The sequence below is a fragment of the Andrographis paniculata genome, unplaced genomic scaffold (genome assembly GCF_009805555.1).
Source record: "Andrographis paniculata isolate CXL003 unplaced genomic scaffold, ASM980555v1 Contig9END, whole genome shotgun sequence".
Taxonomy (NCBI): Eukaryota; Viridiplantae; Streptophyta; class Magnoliopsida; order Lamiales; family Acanthaceae; genus Andrographis; species Andrographis paniculata.
Genome location: NW_026137639.1, coordinates 2,144,858 through 2,165,545, shown reverse-complemented (window position 1 = coordinate 2,165,545; position 20,688 = coordinate 2,144,858). Strand labels below are relative to the sequence as shown.

The 20,688-nt window shown below is 29.1% G+C and overlaps 3 protein-coding genes across 6 annotated transcripts; 1 reads left to right on the top strand and 2 right to left on the bottom strand.

Moving 5' to 3' along the window:
* Positions 1-992: 992 nt before the first annotated feature.
* LOC127244223 (UDP-xylose transporter 1) lies at positions 993-5,264 on the bottom strand. 2 transcript variants are annotated; one of them, XM_051264663.1, is made up of 8 exons: positions 5,066-5,264; positions 4,830-4,959; positions 4,306-4,490; positions 3,967-4,034; positions 3,684-3,816; positions 2,620-2,781; positions 1,252-1,554; positions 993-1,156 (listed from the first exon to the last, which is right to left on the bottom strand). In XM_051264663.1, the coding sequence occupies exons 2-8, from the start codon at positions 4,948-4,950 to the stop codon at positions 1,085-1,087; spliced, it is 1,044 nt and encodes a 347-aa protein (XP_051120620.1). In that variant the 5' UTR covers positions 4,951-4,959; positions 5,066-5,264; the 3' UTR covers positions 993-1,084. The 2 variants fall into 2 exon arrangements, with proteins under 2 accessions (XP_051120620.1, XP_051120621.1); XM_051264664.1 differs by having other exon boundaries at positions 5,103-5,264.
* Positions 5,265-7,697: 2,433 nt separating this feature from the next.
* Positions 7,698-13,702, bottom strand: LOC127244222 (uncharacterized). 3 transcript variants are annotated; one of them, XM_051264661.1, is made up of 16 exons: positions 13,571-13,702; positions 13,185-13,311; positions 12,646-12,785; positions 12,453-12,564; positions 12,223-12,351; positions 11,221-11,325; positions 10,774-10,857; positions 10,573-10,688; positions 10,116-10,217; positions 9,918-10,031; positions 9,780-9,836; positions 9,278-9,344; positions 9,068-9,121; positions 8,817-8,891; positions 8,362-8,397; positions 7,698-8,035 (listed from the first exon to the last, which is right to left on the bottom strand). In XM_051264661.1, exons 3-16 carry the CDS (start codon positions 12,663-12,665, stop codon positions 7,952-7,954), a joined length of 1,155 nt encoding a protein of 384 aa, XP_051120618.1. In that variant the 5' UTR covers positions 12,666-12,785; positions 13,185-13,311; positions 13,571-13,702; the 3' UTR covers positions 7,698-7,951. The 3 variants fall into 3 exon arrangements, with proteins under 3 accessions (XP_051120618.1, XP_051120619.1, XP_051120616.1); XM_051264662.1 differs by lacking the exon at positions 13,571-13,702 and having other exon boundaries at positions 13,095-13,425; XM_051264659.1 differs by lacking the exon at positions 13,571-13,702 and having other exon boundaries at positions 13,185-13,425.
* A 3,330-nt stretch (positions 13,703-17,032) lies between these two features.
* On the top strand, positions 17,033-18,772 carry LOC127244216 (uncharacterized). Its single transcript, XM_051264652.1, has 4 exons — positions 17,033-17,172; positions 17,258-17,642; positions 17,742-17,860; positions 18,461-18,772. Exons 2-4 carry the CDS (start codon positions 17,376-17,378, stop codon positions 18,561-18,563), a joined length of 489 nt encoding a protein of 162 aa, XP_051120609.1. The 5' UTR covers positions 17,033-17,172; positions 17,258-17,375; the 3' UTR covers positions 18,564-18,772.
* Positions 18,773-20,688: the final 1,916 nt, after the last annotated feature.

The following is a 20,688-nucleotide window of genomic DNA, read 5'->3' as shown; positions in this document are numbered from 1 at the left end:
GTGACCCCCAAAGCCCAATTTTTTATAATTTTTTTAGTGTTAAAAAATATTAATTTTTATGTATTTATATACAATTTGTCCCTCCAAAACTATCTAAACTCATATATAATTTTGTCATTATTTTTTTATTTAACTTTATTAATTAAATATTAAATAAATTATAATATTTTGCCCCCCGGAATTTAGATGCTAGTTTCGTTATTGTTTATAAAAAATATATTATTTAAACGAACGTTCGCAAATAAAGCTCAGGCTCGTTCGTCAACCAAACGAGTCTGTTTATATTGTCCGACTCGGCTCGTTAACGTTCGCGAATGAACAGCTCAATTCGTTTAACAACTCTAATTGTGTATGTATTTGTGATTTGATTTTTAAAATAAATTTATAAGTTGTCACGTAAGTAATAGGGTTTAGGGTAATAGAAGCTATTTTTAAGTAGACTATTACACATGCATGTTCTTACTTCTTAGAGCGTATACAATCGTTTGGAATTCTTTTTTTTAAAAAAAAAAAAATTTATTAGCTTATGCATCAAATGGCACAATCTAATTAAAAAATCAAAACAAAAAAGAACACAATAATTTCACCTCTCTCTTAGCTTGGGCCTAAATAAATATAAATAATATATTTTTATTTATAATAAATATAAATAATTTTCTAATATTTATAGATGAAAAGTAGTATATAGAATTTGAATTTAAGGCTTCAATATTAAAAATTAATTTATATACCACTAAATTACAATTATTTACATTTACATATATCAAATAAATTGTATATATATAAATTATATATATATAACATAAATATATAATGGGTCCCCAGTTTACCATGGTTCCCATAAATATTCTTATTATAATATATTTCTGATTTTGTATTATTTAAATTTTTATGTTGATCCATTCAGAAATTCAAAATTTCAAAAGATTCAAATCAACCCCGTGTATATATATATATATATAACTCGTTATTATTATTTCAAAATTTGAACATATCCAAATATTTTTACATTAATATCTGAACAAATCAAAACAATAATAATCTTTTAAAGCCAAACAAAACAAACATTAATGGCTTTAGCCACTCAGGCAAGTGAGTCTTTGGACTCTCTATCTTGATGGCTCAACAACAATGGCGTCGTATCCTTATCTTTCACCTAAAATTAAAACAACATTAATTAATAAATTATTTTGAAAAAAAATAAATTATTCGAACAATTAGTTCGTCAGCCAGTCAAGTTAGTTTTATTACCTGTTGTTGTAGGGACGAAGACAAGGAAGGAGGGGCGGGGGGAATGTCATCGCCATCGTGCTTCCTCTTGGCCTCATTGGTGCAATAATAGGAATACATTCCCATGCCGGCGATGGCGATGAGGATACCAATGACATTGCGGAGGGTGAAGGGGTCGTGTAATAAGGTGTAGCCGAACGCGAGGACAAGACATGTCTTGAGATGGCCCAATACTTGGTATGTAACTGGTGATGTCTTCCCGATGACCAAGAACGTGCTGAAGTTCACGAGCACAGCGATAAGGCACGACAAAAGTATGAATCCCTGGATGTTGTAAGAACAACAAATATATGAAGTTGTAACAGGTAATAATACAGTATGTTTTGCTTAAAATGTGTAAGAACAATGATATGTTTCTTTAGCTTACAAATTTCAATTTTTTACTTTTTAAATTTTTGTGTTTTTAAAAAAAATATATATTTTTTTTTATCTCACAAAATATCTCATCATATATTATTTTAATATCAAATCTAAACTAATTTTTTTTCAAACCATCAAAAGAAACATACCCCAAGTTATTGTTGATAGAATTTTTAAATTTGTGGCTTTACTAGAATTGAGCTTTTTTTAAATTTGTTTTACTATATATTAATTTATTGTTCTTATGAAAATATATATATATATATATTTTATATAAAATTTAGAAGAAGAGTACGCGCGTTATCGCGCTACGGCTTAGGCGGTCATCGAATCCATGGTCAAGGCTGTACAACTTGACTTTGATCGACTTGTCCGCACAGCGTCTTTTTTATTACATTAACAACTATTTTATTTAATTTATAGAACAAAACATTAAAATAAAATAAAATAAAATAAAACAATAAGACTTTGTTTATATACACATTTTGAAAATTTTGATATTATCTATTAATAATAAAAAAATTAAAATAAAAAATCACATTACATATCTTTCTTTTTTTAATTTTAAATACTCATTTTTTTTGAAATATTTTTTATAGGAGTATTACTTATAATATAGTATATCCTAAAATTTATGCAATTTTTTTTATCACACATTTGTTTCCCATTTTATCATTTTAAATACAATTTATATATTTAAATAACATATCTAAACAAAATGAAGAGCCAAAATAAAAGTTATACTTTTCAAAGATTGTATAAAAAAAAAAAAAAAAAAAAAAAAAAAAAAGAAACTAGCAAAGGAGACGTGATGGAAGAATATTACATTCAAAATATACTAATATTATATTCGAAACATCATATTCAATATTTATTTATGTAATATTATCAAATATATGACTTTTTTTAATTATTTCTAAAATTTATCTGAACAAGAAACATATTGTCGTAATTAGTGGAAAGACATACCAAAACGATAGGCGAGTACTTGTAGGCGAAGACGTTGCGATTGGTGAGGCAATGGTCCAAGAAAGGGCCGGAGACGAACAAGATTGCCGCTTGAAATGGCGACGATTGGTACAACAATTGGGTCGACGATACATTCAACCGCTTTTGTATTGTGTTTGTGAGCTGCAAAATTATTACCATGGTTAAAAACATATCCATCTACAAAGACACTCTAAAGCCATGTTTAACATTATGATTCTTCAAAAATAATAATAAATAATACAAATTTTTTATAAAAATCAAAAAGTAAAAAATAAAAAATAAAAAGCAAACCTTCGTATTTATTTAAAAAAAATCAAACAGTAAATATTTAATTTAAAATAATATATTTTATATTTTTAACGTAATTTTTTATATTATACATAAAAAATTAATTTATCTAAAAACGCTATCTGAACAGAACGTTTATTTCCAATTTTTTTAATTTATCTTATTTAAAATAAAAAATATATATATATTTTGATGACATCAAACACTAATTTTGTATTTGATTATACATAAATAGAGGATAATTAAGATGGCTTATTAGCTCTAAGCCTCTAATCAACACATGAGCAACTACTTTTTAACGTATGGTTTGAATAATCAGCATTTATTGTATAAATTATTATTATTATTATTAGCAAAGATCAATATTTTTATTATGTCATATACGTTGTATGACTATTACTATATATATATATTGTCTATATGTATTTATATGTATTATACTCCTTTTGTTCCATATATTTTGGGTATGTTACTTTAAATACGAAAATTTAGGTAAAGTATAATTAGTAGATAATTAATTAAAAAGTGTATTAGTAGAAATAATAATTATTTAGCAAAAATAATTATAGATTAAGATTAAAATAAGTAAATAGTTTAATTAAAATTAAAAAATTATAAAATTTAAAACTTAAAATGTAATTAAAATGGATAATCATATTTAAAAAAGAATGACAAACGAACAAAAATAAATAATAAAAATACGTGGGATGGAATCAGCACGGTAATCGAGGTCTCATATATATATATATACTTACAATTTGGCCGACGCATGTGGTAATGATGGCAAGGAGAGAGAGGATCGAACCCAAAGCATTAAGTTGGAGGTCTGTCACAGAAGCAATTCCCACTCCCACCAACAGCAACCCTAAAGATAGTTTTATTTTTTGGCTGTATGTACAAAATATTAACAATAATAATAATAATAATAATAATAATAATAATATAATAATAATAATAAAATTAACAATCGAATCAAATTTAATATATATATATATATATTTGGTATTGTAGGAAATTAAATAAAAATTGAACAACTACCTGAATTGCTTCTTGAGGAAGAGAGTTTCCAACATGACTGTGAAAGGGATTATTGCAAGTTTTGTCATCTGTACATTGCCACAAAAGTACTCAAATAAAATATAATATAAGAAATTTAATGTGCATGTCTTTAAAATTCTAAATATTTCGTACTAATGAATTTGAAAAATTATTTTGAAATTTTTATTACTATCCATTATTGACAGCAAATTTTTCAAAAAAAAAAAATCCTATTACATCATATACGTTTTTCTTTTCATAAAATATCACTTCAAATAATCAAATTTTTTTTTTTATTAATTCTAAAATTTTCTAAAACTTGGAAACTTCTGTTCCGACCTGATAGAATCCAATGGAGTTGAATCCCAAGCTGAGGTTGAGGAATCCAATGGAGATTCCGTTCAAGATTCCAAATAGCATCACGGTCTTCATGTCGATCGGTTTGTTCTCAAAAAAATTCAATCGGAGCGCCACGTGAAGGCTGCAATACGTCACCATTAGGTGCCAACTTGTGAGCGTCGTGGCTGTCCGAAACGATCAAATGCAAGTGAATAATTAGTTAGTGTCGCATCTATGATTGGCAATTTGACATTAAAAGAAATAAAAAAAAAATCTAATATAGAATATTATTTCCACCTTGTCGTGGTGGAAGTCATCAGTTCGAGCCTGATTATCCCTAAACCGAAATAATATGCTAGACGTGCTCAATTTGGTGAAATTTTTTATCCAAACCAAGAAGTTCCATTCGGTCAAACAAAAATAGATTAATTATCCGTCTACTTAAAATTTAAAAATTCTATATATATATATAAATATATATAAATAAGATCGATCTATTTCCACATATGCATGAGTGTTAGTACCAAACGGGAACCCGAGATTGCTCATAAGAGCTTTGTTGCAAATAACAATAGACACGGAGGACGCCACCGAGAGGAATAATGCGCCGATCACGCCTACTTGGAATCCCGGCATCTCTCCCATTTAATTTCCCTATAAATCATCACAAAAAAGTATTAGTAACAGTAGTAATGAATTATATTTTTCGCAAAATCCGAACAAATATATTCATATAGATAACAAGCTTGATTTTTTAAACCTTTCTAAATAACGCGACAAGATCGTTTTATACTAACAAATTTGCTCGATGCTCAAAAGAAGCCCTCGTCGACAAAAGTTGAGGCCTAGTGTAGGGCGGCGGCGCGGCGGTGGTAGGGCGGTTGTAGTGGTGGTTGGAGGTGAATGTAGAGTGAGAGAAGGCTAGAGAGAGAGAGTTATAAAAAAGGGTGGGGGTGGGGGTAGGGGTGGGGATGGGGGTGTTCTTGGCTTGTAATAGAATGGTGTGATAGGAAGGGTTTTTATTGCTAAGTAAACAAGTGGTTGGTGCTAACCATTGTTTGATTTGGTTGTTATTACATTGCTTGGTGTTTTTTTTTTTTTCTTTGCCTAACTGAAATTATAAGCAAACCCCATCAAAGCCATTGGCCAAATTGGATATTTTTTTATTTAATTTAATTTTCCTAAGCATTCATTATTTGGAAATCTTCAATGTAAAATCATTGCCATAATTTCTTCTTAGTTGATTCCAAATTTGACCCTTTGTGAAATGAAAAATGTGACCAAAATCCATCTCAATAATTCCTATTCCAATAGACATACATACATTCTATGAATGGACGACATTGTTCAATGTACAGTGGTATAGAAATTTTGGGTCTATTTGGATTGTTCTTTCCTAGTTTTAAATTGAAATTGACCGTATTCACTATATATAGTTTCCAATAAAAATATAATACCTTCTCTGTCCCAATATAAGAATCTTATTTACCATTTTTGTCCGTGTCAAAAGAATAATCTTGTTTTCATAAATAATCATATCACCGTAAAACTACTCTTACTTTTTCATTTTTATTACACAATTGCGACTATTTTTTTCACAAGGGCAAAAAAATCTTTTATTCATATTTTTTACCAACTACCAATATAATATCATTTCGTTCCCAACTCAATTAACACTATATTTATGGGACGGATGGAGTATTTTTTTTTAGAAAATATCACATTTAAATAAAATTTCAAATAAATATCTTATTTCAGATCACAATCAAACAAATTCTTTGTTTTATAAGTTTCGAGTAGGGAGAGTTTGGGATGTTATACCGAAATTTTTATGATGTATTGTATAGAATATAAAAAAAATGATATGTTCAATTCAATATTGATATCATATCAAAAATTTTAATATACAAAAATTCAATAAACTAAATTTTTCGATATGCCAAAATCCAAAATTATGTACCATACCTAAAATTTTTTAGGTTCATCATTCCTTTTTTTTTTTTAATTAAAAATTATCAAATTAAATATTCATTTTTTATTCAAAATATTATACTCTCTTTCCTTTGATAAGGTATTTATTTATTTTTATATTATTGTATTTAATATTAAAATTATGTTTATATTTGTATAATATTTTATACAAATATTATTACATTTATATTATATCACATTAATAGATGTATTTTTTTCTCTTCGATTTATACTATGTATTCAACACTCAAAATACTTACTTAAATAATATTGTTTACTTATGTTTTTTACTTTTTTTTTTTTTTTCAATTCAAATTTTTATTATTAAAAAACATGGTACCCATCCAAACAAACAAACAAACAAATTGATTGATTAATTTATTTGGAAAATTAAAATTAAAAAAAAAAAAAAAAAAAAAAAAAAAGAAGAAGAAAGGATTATTGGGATACAAGGTAGGAAGGTGAGACGAACACTTGAATTTCTTTCTTTATAAGCAAAAGAAGTGCATTCGTTTGGTGAAAGGTGACAACTCAATTTTGCACAACTTTTCTCTCCAACCCTTTTTTAATCAATCCTCTTTCTATTCTATTATTTTCATTTTTCAATTTTCATTTTCTAAGTGTGACATCTTACCAAACGTGGCCTTCCATTTAGTATTCCAAAAGTTATTGATGTAATGAAATTTGTTATGATCAGTACAGTTCGAACAGCCGGTTTCAGAAGCTTCTAAAAGTCATAATTTTGATTTCAAAGTGATCGTTTCAATTATTCAAATTCAAAATAATTGCCGAATTGAAATCACTTGGGCAAATTATAGTTTTGATTTCAATTTGATGATTTTAAATACGGCAATTCAAAACAATCGCCAAATTCAGAACCTTCTAAGTCATAGTATTGGTTTCAAATTTCGACGTAGCAATTTTAGATTTTAATTATGGTAATTCAAAACAACTGCCAATTTGAAATCGTCTGCACAAGTCAGGTCGTTAAAGTCATGTAATGTAATCCAATTTTCTTTGCCTTGAAAGCCCTTAAGATTCATATTTATACGACAATTCAAAACAATCGCCAAATTCAGAACCTTCTAAATCATAATTTTGATTTCAAATTTCGACGTGGCAGTTCTATTTATTTCAATTCAAAAAAATCGCCAATTTGAAATCACTTGGGCAAATTATAGTTTTGATTTCAATTTGACGATTTTAACTATGGCAATTCGAAACAATCGTAAATTTGAAATCGTCTGCACAAGTCTAGTAGTTAAAGTCATGTAATATAATCCAACTTTCTTTGCCTTGAAAGCCCTTAAGATTCACATTTATACGAGGTAATATGCGCGCAACTTATATAGTCGTGTAATATCATTTATAGGAGCAAGCAACATTGCTCACGAAAATGAGAGCTATGTTAGAAGTGGAGATCGGGGAATGAATAAAGCATGTCGTTAAGCAAAAAAAGAAAACCGATACATATTATCTACTGCTGCACAAGCGAAGCGAGCATACGTTTTCAGAATCCAACGGCGCTTTTACACTATTTTGCAATGTATCCTACAACTAATGGAGAAAAGGGTTGCTATAAACTCATGAAAGAATAGGGCCAATGGCACTCGAGGTTACGCTAGAAAAACATAATGTACACGATAAGTTCCCCGTCAGATGGTAGATTTTTGCGCTAAACCTTTGTAAGGTAAGCCTTGTCCGCAGTCGCAAGGCGGTCCTGGAAAAGTGCCCATTCCTTTCTGCATCTCTCTCGTACCTGTGGAAAAATAAATAATTACGATAATATGAACTTAGCTACAGAAATGTCGATCGAAATAACATAGGTATGAACAGTACAATGGCCCAGATATTTTGCATTTCTTAGTGTCACGAAATTGATAAAAATAAGTGTTTCGGAAGGATTCTGATGAGGAGTGGTCCAGCATGTTAAAGAAGGATTTGGCATTTGATTTTCAGGAGCTCGTTGTAATTGGCGAAATAATTAATGTTTTTTTGAATGTAGTGAACGATTTTCAGAATGGATTTGTATTTATTCAATAAGGACAGATCAAACCAAGATGCATATATTCGGGATATACGTACCCCCTTCCATGGTGCTTTCCCATCCAAGGACTCCCCCTGAGAATTACGACAAAATTAAATTCAGCAAGATTTTGCATAGAACTTTAGACTTCATCGAAGAAACAGCATAATATCAGAGGGTTCCATGGTGACGATAATTGAAGGATTGAAAATGGTCGAATGACCCTTAAGCATCTTATATCGAAGGCTATTACGACGCTAACTATTAGCAATAATGCAGTGTCATGAAGGAGAATTGAAAGAACTCGTGAACACTCGCTGGCATTAGCAATACAATTGACATGTATCACAAATTACGAAGTATTAGAGAGTCAATACTAACTTCAACTAACTCGACTTAGATTTAGATGACGAGCAAAGAGTCATATCCCAATCTTCATTGCTAAGTTAATGCATATTATATGTAATACAACAAATATATATATATATATATACACGAATAATAGACAACCAACCTGATTCCCTAGTGAGGGAATTACTTGATGCACAATCCACTGTGAGTCGACAACGCCAATTTTTTCATGTGCAGGCTGCATTACCAAACAAATATTTACTTGATAGATTTTGGCAGGGTATGTTAACTTATTTCCGAACACAAGGCGAGAATTCCAAGAGAAGATGTCTTTCATCCTCTCTCAACTTCTATATGTTAAATATCTTAATCCTTAGTAGTATTAACTTAGAGAGAGAGAGAGAGAGGGCTAACATCTACACATCTTCTCAATGCGAAATCCAATCCCCATCCATGAACCAAGTCATTCTGCAAGAACAAGATCAAAAAAGTTCACTCCACATAGCATGATGAAACAAAAGCCGCGTGAAATTCAGGTTACATGATTGAGAGCTCTAAGTACAGCCATATGCTAATAAATATCTAGAACGACAGGATTTGATTCCCTTGCAATGAAACAAATACCTGAATCATATGCCAAACACATCTCCAAGCTTCACGAGAAAATACTGGAGCCATAATTTCTACAAATCTGAAGAAAGACCAGAGACGAATTATCCTTGTGCATTTTCCATCTATAATGTTAGATAAAATGTTACAAAAAAATATGCAGATACGTTCGCATCCCCAGTTATTTTTATTTACGTCAAGAAAATCAATACTTTCTTTTAAACCCATATAGATATCCACTCGTCTGGATGCTAAAAATCAGTGATAGTCTTATGTGGCCACTGATCGACAAGCAATGCATAGGTATCAAGGAAAAATTGGATAACACCCAAATTTTAGTATAGATACACATGATCGGAGGAAACAATTTTTAACTCGACTTGAGCAAATAAGATAGTAGAATTATGAAGCATTTCAATGAACAGAATTACCCATGAAACAGGGATACACATGCTCGCCTACGACACAGACAGTACTAATGCAAAGATGAATTTATAGAAGAGGAACAAATACATACGCTGCACATGGAGGTAGATGAGGGTCGCTACACCAGCCTGGTTTTTCCTCTGTATTCCTGTCTATCCGCTTCCACTCATAAGTAGAACATGGAAAATTTTCCGGCTATTAATTTGGACTGAAAATACGAAAAACCTACTTGTGAACTTCTTTGTCACCTCTCCTCTTCGTCATTTGCCATGTCAGTCCATTGTTGGGCTCAAGACCAGGTTGGGAAATCTCCAGACCATGTTTTTTCACCAATTGAATGTACCTAAAAGTTGACAAGATTGCTTGCTGATTCAAACTGATTACACAAGCATAAAATTACAACCTGTGAACAAATTATGGTGATTACTTATCAGGATCGAAGTGTTCAACTCCAAGATCTTCATCCCATATGAAAATGTAATCATACGCAGCTACAATATCAGGATGAAGAAATCGCTTTGCATACCACCTACAAAAGGCAAGTACATGCGCCTCCATAAATATGACGAATTATCTCCAAACTCCAGCATTTATAGAGATTCCCACAACTATCAAGAACAACTGAATGAGATTTAATCTTATAATGACAGCCTTGATTTCCGATCCATTGTAATTTTGATGAAGAGTAACCCTAGAGTGGCCAACAATGAAATTATCGGTGTTGCCTTTCACGTCCAGTAAGTTACATTTGAAACGACATTTTTTGTGTTAACTCAGGCACATAAAGTTTCAATTCCCCTTCAATACGACTACATAGGCCAAGCATACAACCAAAGAACAAATTAATTAAAGATCAGAAGCTAGCAAAATATGTAGAACATTACCATTTTGCTTGTTTCCTTGTACTTATATGAATGGCATGTTGAGACCACTCAAATTGATCCCATTCACTTGCTCGGCCATCATAATGAAAAAGTAGGATTTGAAAATCATCCGAAAACTACAATATATGTAGCAAAATTATTTTTAGTATGCTGACAGTGAACAAACAAATTTCTCTCAATAGCACATGAAATTGTATTCACCTTTTTTACAACAGCATTAATATGGTTTTTCTGATCAAACCCAACTGTAAATGTTACCAGATACTTTGGCTTCTTTTTCACATCCTGAAAATTCCATAATTTAGATGTAAGCATACTCCCAATACCTTATGAACATATTTTATGAAAATAAGAGCCGAAACAATATCTACTGCTTAATGTAGCCATAAAATTAATCAGACAATAAATACACTGCAACGGTAGTGAATAAAAGGTTGCTTTTAACCTACAAAATGTGATCAATTATAAAAGTATAAGCCTTTCATGAGCAACAGGTAACAAACATAAATATAAGTAAGATATAATGCATAGACAACACAGACAAATATAATTTATACTGGAGAGCCTGATGCAATCAACTAATATAGATATATCGGTAGACGGAGAAAGAGGATCCAAATTCATTATCTCCAATTTCTTAAGCAATACCTCATTGGGATCACCCCATAGTCTGCGCAGAAAAAAATCAGATTCAGCAGCAACAATTCCTGGAGGTAAGAACTCCGCACCACGGGGATTTGTAGGAACGTATATCTGAATTCCAAAAATTTCAAAAGAACTATTAGAAAAATTGTATATACTGAATTCAAATAGAACATAAACAAGCCAAATAGAGTGTTGAACTGTGTATAACTTAGGGTCAAAATATTTGGAAATATCTTGAAAAGTTTTTTTTAATAAAATACAGCAGTCGAGTCCTCAATTCTGACAATTTATGTTAACATTTTAAGGAATGAATATGAATAAAAAGAATCAATAATTAAGTAATAAGCTCACTACCTTATTCACCAAAAATAATATAAAGCCACAGCGAAAGTCGAAAACATCATAATTTTTGTAATCCTTCTAAATTGGTAGAGATCAAAAGATCTATCTTTTCTCTATGCACCGAAGCTCTCTTTTCTACTATTCATTTACTTGTTCTTCTATAATAATTAAAATCACACATTACAAACCTCAATGCATAACAACAGTAAGTGGCATTAGAACAGCCTTAGAAAAATAGTTCAAAATCAATTATACAGTTTGCAACTTTAATGGTTCTCACGGCATTCCTAAGCACATAACACACCATAAAATGTAGGTTCAACAATAGCAATTCCATGACCGATGCAGTTAAGAGTAAAACTTAAATAAGAGAAGAAAATTGAACATTAAAAAAATGTGAAAAATTGACGTGGATCGATTTTTCGGCCAGTATATAAAACCAGAGGAATTGGAATATTTGAAGATGAAAACACCATAGTTGTTCTTTCCATTCAACCAGATAAGAATTAGAAACTGGCAACCAAACATCACGACCAATAGTAAAAGAACAGCATAAATCGAGAGAATGATGAAGGAAAAAGAAAACAAGAAAAAGAGAGAGAAAAACAGGTATGAATAAATGGACTTTCAGTCAATGCAAGAATGGACAAGTAAAAGAACCACCTTAGGTGTCAAAGAAGTACTACTGCCACTTGAACCCCGATTCCCAGGTAAATCCCGACGAGCAGAAATCTGAGATTCCTCATTAAAAGCTACATCAAGCGATGACATCAGACTTGAGGGTAGATTAATCTGTCAGCAGTGTAAAATACAATTATAGATGAATAACAAAATGCAGATAATAAGGAAGAGGCATCATCCACTAAGCAAGATACACTACAAATAGATCATACCTTGTCCAAAGAAACCGATGGAAACGAAACCCCTATAAAATACCCCAACGTCATCCCCATGACAGTTGTTATAAGGAGTCGGGCAGTGTCATTCGACTTCTTAGAAACCCCACTACAAAGAGAATCAAAATTTAATGTAAGCAATCCATCTTATGATTAAACTACAAAAATTCAAAATTTGCAGCTCCACAACCTGCGATGTGAGGTTCCCATTATAGTGATTCGATCTCAATTTACGGCCTCCCCGAGTACACAAATCTATTGCTCGAACAACTTTAGAAGACAGAAAAAACAGCAGCTCCAACGTCGAAAGCTCTTAATGCTCAAGCCAAGCTAAAAATAATGTAAAACATACAGAATCAATTGGACTTACAATGAGAGGCAAAATACAAGTTACAGTTCAAACAATTTTGGAAGATCAAGCACAATATTATATCATTCAAACTTTGATCTACCTTATTAAAATCCCAAAGCACATATTACAATGGCATCAACAAGTAAACGTTTTCCCAAAAATACCATAAAAACACACACTTAAATTCCCCGACAACCACCCCAACCGACATTCCAAAATTCCCTAATATCGCAAAATCGATCCTGAAATCCCCAAACATACAAAACGATATAAATCCCAACAAATACCTCATCCATTCCCCCCAAAAAAGTTCTTCAAATCCATGGATGATTAAATTGAAGAATACGAAACAGAAGGGTTTGGTTTGGAGGGCTTACCAACAATCCAACCGATTGCTCAGAAACAAAGGGATAAGATGATCGATTTATACGGCGAGAAACAACCCCCAAAGAATCAATTGAGAATTGGTGCCGGGCTTATTCTGGAATCGGCGTTTCGCCTCCGCTATAAATGCCAAATCACAGTGCATTTAGGTTGGTCGAACTCAAATTTGAATTGCAATTAGGAGAAAAGGAAGCAGCGGAGGACAGCACATCAATCACATCACGTATCTAACTAAACACTATTATTCTTTACCGTATTGTATTTGAATTCGTATTTGTATTCGTCTCCTACAAATCCATTGTTTATTATTACTGCCATTTTTTTTTTGTCTGTTGCTATTAATAGAGAATGAAGTGAAAAAACATGCTCTCGTACTTACCTTGTTATTTATGCCGCCATTAGTGGAAGCTTCATCACATTTCCTCCCTATTATTATTAGCCACGGCGGGCGTTCTCTTTCGCTGTGTTTTTCAAGAAGATTTCAAAGCCGACATAAATTCTTGGTTCATTTCTCTCGTTCACATTTATTCGTAGAAGGAATAATTTATTCGTCATCACACACGGACCCGCGGATTGTGGTTTTTTTGCAATTTTTTTAATCCTCATAAAAATATATTTCATCTATTTTATAAAATATATTCAAATTATTTAAAGAAACAGAAATAAAAACTAAATTAGAATAAATAAATAAATAAAAGAAATAAAGAGATTCTAAATTTTGAATAAAGAGATAATGTTTGTTTAAAATAAATTTAAAAATATTTGATAAAATACATTAAAAACTATTGTGTAATAAATCATACTATCATACTTAAAAATAATAAAAATACGGTCTAGTCTGTTAGTGTGTTATGATATAAATATAATGATTTTACAATAAAGAAAAGTTAAATATAAACTTATTAAGTGGATGGAGAAAATATATTTTATAAAATACAAATAAATTAAAAACTGTATATTATTTTTATCTATACATATTTTAGAATTTTGATGATAGTCTTTATACAAAGTATTATATTAAATATATACATATTTTGTTATTTAAAATATCATTTTGGGATAGAATATTATTTAATTTTTATGAAATTTACTTTACTCTTCTTTTTGCTTTTATTTTCTTTTAGTTTTTTTTTTATTTTTTGTCACATGCTTTTAATTTTTTTGTTTTCTTCTCCTTTTATCTTTGTCTCATTTTTTCTATTCTTGATTTATTATTTGTGGGTTCTGTTGATATCCCTAATTTTATTACATTAAAATTTAATTTTACATTCAAAATATCATATTAATATATATATTTATATCACATCAAACAATTATTTCAATTCAAATTTTTAGTATTCAAAATCAAAATAAAAATCAAAACATTTCAAGTAAACAAAGCGTTTTATTGGTACTTTCATATAGTGCATAACTCTTTTTTGCAGTTTCTAGCTAGGTCTTGTGACAATTAAATAAAATAAGGTTATCAACTAATTGACTGAACTTTGTAGCATTTAGATGTTTGATAATGAAATACTAATATTAATTAAATATATATATATATAATAAAAAATAAATTTATGCAATAAATTTAATAAGTAGTTAAATAATACTCCCGCTATTTCAATACAATAGTCATATTGACCATTTTTGTCTGTTCTAAAACAATAGTCTCATTTCCATAAATAACTACGTCACTATAAAATTACCTTTATTTTTTCATTATTATTAAACAATTGCCACTATTTTTTACACTAATACACTCACAAGGGCAAAAAAGTCTATTACCCATACTTTTTATTCACCACTAATATAATATCAATATTCCTTAAATTTTGTGTCAAACCCAATTCAGACTATAGTTATGGAACAGAAGAAGTAATAATAAATTATAAAAATATTGATATGTTCTCTCTATCTTATATTAATTGACATATTTTTTTATTTTTTTTTTTATATTTCATTACCATTGACATCTTTATATTTCGGATAAAATTACTAAATCAAACAACTTAACAAATATAAAACTTAATTAACTACATGATATATAACTTCATCGTATAATCCACTTAAAACATTTTTAATTTTTATCTCTCTTAAAAAATAAATACTCCCTCCGTCCCACGTAATATAGGTGTATTACTATAAACACAGGAATTTAGCCAAAGCATATTTAGTAAGTAATTAAGAAGTATATTAGTAAAAATAATTATTATTTAGTAAAAATAATTATAGATTAAGATTAAGATAAGTAAATAGTTTAATTAAAATTAAAAAAATTATAAAATTTAAAATTTAAAATGCGATTAAAGTGCATAATTATATTTCTAAAAATAGAAAGGACAAATTACGTGGGACAGATGAAAATAGAAAATAGTGACAAATTATGTGGGACGGAGGGAGTACTTTTATTTATATTTACAACTACCATCTTTTATAAAATTAGTTTATATTAATTATAAATAAATAAATGTACTTTATATTTACTTGTATCATAGAAAATTTTATTTTCTACAAAATGATATCTATATTGTTATTTTTTTATTGCGATATAATTTTTTAAAATATTTAAATACGTATTCTAATTTTTTTTAGTACTACACTCCATCCATTCCTTAAATAGATATTAGTTTGCATTTTTTACACAGTTTAAGGTATATTAGTATTATATTAATATGTAATAGAAATAAAATAAAAATAACTAAAATAACCTTATTAGTAATAATGTGTGTTATATCACTTGCGTAATAATTTTAAATTGTAAGTGTATTTGTAATGTTAAATATATAGTACAATTACTAAAAAAAAATATAAAATACATACTTTGTTACGGGACATCTTTTCTTTTTTTAAAAAAATGATTAGACATTTTAGTTACATTTTAAATTTTATAATAATTTTTTAATCTTAATGATACTAATTAATTATTCTAATCTTGATATATAATTATTTATTAATTATATTGTATATAAATTTTTGTATCTACGGAAACTGAACAAATAAGAAGAAATAATACTTTATATCGAACTATTGACTTTTTATAGTGTGTAAAATAGATATTATATATTATGTAACTATGTGTTATATTGTATTTTTTTTATAATATTAATTATGAAAACGTATTGAAAGTGTTTTGTTGGGTGAAAATATTCAAATTTTTTACTCATAATTATTTTAACAATTAATTTTTAATTCGATGTAAAAAATATCGAATTGTCGAAATACGACGCACATCATACCAAAAAATACCAAAAAAATCTCAAACTTTTGGTATGCTAAAAAGTTCAGTATAATATTGAACCGAACTTTTTCGATACGTTATGAATATATAGTTTACCATTATCAATATATATCAGAATAGCTGTTGAGTTTTGGATCGATTCGAAACTCTGGACAATCTGCAAAACAGAGATTCTTGACAGAAAATTATTTAGTAGATTACAAAATCAAAGTATGCGACATGACTTTAATTTTAATATATCACACGGTACCATCTCTATTTTTAGTTATGTTTAATTTAAATAAACAAAAATGGGTGTAATCCAAAAATTCCGAGTCAAGCATAATAAGAAAAATCAAACTCGAAGTAGGATTAAAAATAAAAATAATTCTAATATTGTAAATAATATATTTAATAATTAAAAATTACTAACAGACATATTTGGTTAAAAATTTAGATTTCGAATTGAATAATAATTTTTTTAATTTGAATGATTATTTGATATAATACTATAAATAAATAGTGACGTTTGAAATGTATAATTGATCTTCTAATATAAAAAAATAAAAAATAAAAAATAAATTTGATATTGATATTTTGAATATATAATGCTCTTATAATATATAATTTCATTCGATCCATTTTAAGGGATCCTTTGTAAATCTGTACAAGTTTTGACAATTTTGCTTAGTCACCTTAAATTCTCTGCCTACATTTTATAGAACTGAAGAAATATATGAAGAAAATCCGCCGCCACTCATGTCTTTGACGGGTGCAATCTGGTATCATCAAATTCTAAGATTCCCAGCGTTTTGGCTTATTAATGTATGAGTTTGATCGAATTACGACTCTTTATGTTCAATCCAGATTGTGAATTAGACGGACCAAGGATAAGGGGATCGATTCGATTGGGTTCACTGTACGCGCATACAAAGTGTTCGATAAAATGCTTGACTGAAGGACAGGGAGTGCGTCGAATTCGACAATGGGGAAACCATCCTTATGGAATTCCATCGCTTCTCTCCGCCTCTATTCGTCTTCATCGGCGCTGAATCGTCTGAAAAATGGCGACGTTTTGAAGCAATCTAGAGTGTTTTCGGTATCGGACATCTCAAGGTACTCGGAACTGAGCCTGGACTTCAATCCTCTGCATTTCGATGCGAAAATGGCGAGAGATTATGGCTTCGTGGATGTTCCTGTCCCCGGATTGCTGGTTGCTTCTCTGTTTCCGAGGATAATTGCTTCTCATTTTGTGAGTATCGATCATTCTGTTTTGCATCTGCATACATGTGATTGGAATTTATTCTTTTGGAGATTGGGGCATAATTGATGTTGATGTTGATGTTGTTAGCCAGGAACTGTTTATGCGAAACAGAGTTTGGAATTCCGGTCGCCGGCTTTTGCCGGTGACGAGATCATCTGTGAAGTTAAGGCAACCAACATTAGAGAAATGGCCAAACAAAAATATGTGTAAGATTTAATAGACTTTGCAATGGATCATTCTCCATTGTTATTCTTAATCTTTTTTCGGAATCGGAGCTATGAGTGTGGCAAATGGTTACACAATTAGCGTTGTCGTACGGTAGCAACGCCAAAAAAAAAACAAGAAAAAAAAAAACTTGATTATGGTACTAACGGGACATATGATGTGTCTATCAGTATTATTATCACGTGTATATTACATGTTGTCGGTTGGTATGTTATTTATATTATATAACATATTTTGTTTATTGTTTGTCCATTTGTTACATGTTATGTTATATTTGAAGTGTTTTTATCACCATGTTAAATACTATCTCCATCCGGCTCTAAAAGTCTCATTTACTTTTTGCCTGACGTAGTACAAACTAAGAAAAAATTGCAAAAATACTTCTATTAGTGTCTTATAATACTAATAGAATGACATTTGTACAAAAAATTATACAAATATAAGGATATTTTTAATGTGAGGTACAATGACGCAAAAGGTAAATGTGACCCTTGGAGGCGGACGGAGGGAGTATATTGATTCGGAGTATTAACAGCAGCCAAAAAAAAAAAAATTCTTACTTGGTTGTGTGTTGTTTTCAGGGTGAAATTTGCGACGACATGCTTTAAAACCGGCGACATTGTAGTGATCCGCGGTGATGCCATTGCAATTCTGCCCTCCCTCGATGCGAAACAAGTCGAATAAGATAGGTGAGTTTTTGTTCGATTTTGGAAGGGATTAGCCTCCCTCTAATTGAAATTGTTGTGTGACATAGAATTTGTGATCCTGTTTGACATTTAGATGATGAGATTATTGATTGATACTATGTTAGGGATGTGGGACAAATACTTCTTAATCCTTAAATTCAATGGGACTTTGAGTTCATCTTATATTTAGATTTGTGATTATCTTCTCCTAAGAACATGATTCAATTTGTTGGAATTTGTGATTATCTTATGTTTGTTTGTTGGTTTGATTTGCGAATTTGAATTTAAATAATTGTTTAAATAATTGTTTGATGTGATATAAATAGATATTGATGTCCGAAAAAAATAAAATTCCACAAAAGAACACAAGGGTTTGTTTGGTAGGCTTTTGTAAGCATTTTTGGCACTATGCTGATTCAATACTCTCAAATTATTACATATTCGAGAATTTATGGGTTTTTTGGTTGTGTTTTAGACTAATATAAATTTTAAATTGAATATTGTTTGATGTGATATAAATAAATTGTTAAGCGTTAATGTTTTAAATAGAAATTTATTTATATATATTACAAAATGGTCTGGTTGTTGAATTGGAGGATTAATTGCTTTAAGATGTGGTTAAAATTGTTAGACCTTTTATTATTATTATTATTATTATTTTTAAACTCTACCAACAAATTACAATATGGAAATGAGAGTGTAGTTTAATGACAAACTTGTAAACAGGCCACAGCCAATGCCATTCAAAAAAACAGAAAAATAAAAATATAAAATTAATGAGCTTTAAAGATTTTTTAAAACCCTTTTTGTGATATTATTATGCAAGATAAAAGATATACTGTATTAATATATATATATATATATAATATAATCTTTCTAATAATATTTATTGAAAATTGTGCTGTTAAAAAATAAGAACAATCCCAATATTTTTTAGTTTCTACCTTTTGCTATCAATTACTATATTTTACAAGATGTATTATATTTATATCTTGAACATTATAGAATTATACTTTATGATTGTTCAACGTTTTGAAGATTTACATATTGACATTCGGACCCGCGATATTTTTGTTTTGTGAAATGATTTGAAAGAATTTTTTTTATATATTAAATTTTCTAGAGAAATATAATTTTTTCATTTTTGAAAAAATAAATAAACTTATTTTAAATTTATCAATATGATATTAGAGAATATCATTATCTTGATTTTGATTTTGGTTTTGGTTTTGGTTTATCTCGTTGCAATATTTCCTTTATTCTATATATATATATATCCATGTTTATTGCCTGTGACAATAATGTTCATCTTAAACGACAAGTGAATAAACTTTTAGACTGCAAAGTTAGCAATAATTATATTGAAATTTTATGTAGTTCATGCCAATAACATAGTTATTGTATCATTCAATTTTATGTTAACTTTATTTGTAGAATACAAAATTACTATAAAATTAATATATATATATATATAATCAACAAAAATATAAATGATTTTATCGTTAATTACTATATTAAATGCAACAATACATACATATATATATATATATTACCTCCAAATTGTAAGTTCGAATTTACAACTCCCATGACTTGTGAGATAGGTTATGCAATTTAAATAAATAAATATGTACAAGTTCATTATGAGGTATTGTTAAATATTCTCATTTCAAAGAGGCAAAAAAATTTTTTTGGGTTAGTGAAAATGTTTAAGAGTTTTTGATATTTTTGTTATTAGGGTATAATTATTTTGAATTAGCATCGTAAGTCACAATTGGTCTATCACAAGTGCATGTGTAGTACAAAAATCTCACACTAAACCCAATATATTAATACATCATACTTTAAAATGCTGCTTAGTATAGGCAAATTCTTGATCAATGTCACTTGAATTATATATTGGGGTAGATCTGACGGTCACAAGTCCAACTCCTACACCATCAAGCTATCCGTTAAGAGACAAATTTATTATTACTTTGTTTGATGGTATGATATGGTTATCTTTTTTTATCCAAAATATCTTAATAATCTTATTATAAATTATAATATAATTTATTTTATATGTTTTTTCTTCTAATTATAGCAATATAGTAATATATATCAATACAATAAAATTTAGTTATAAT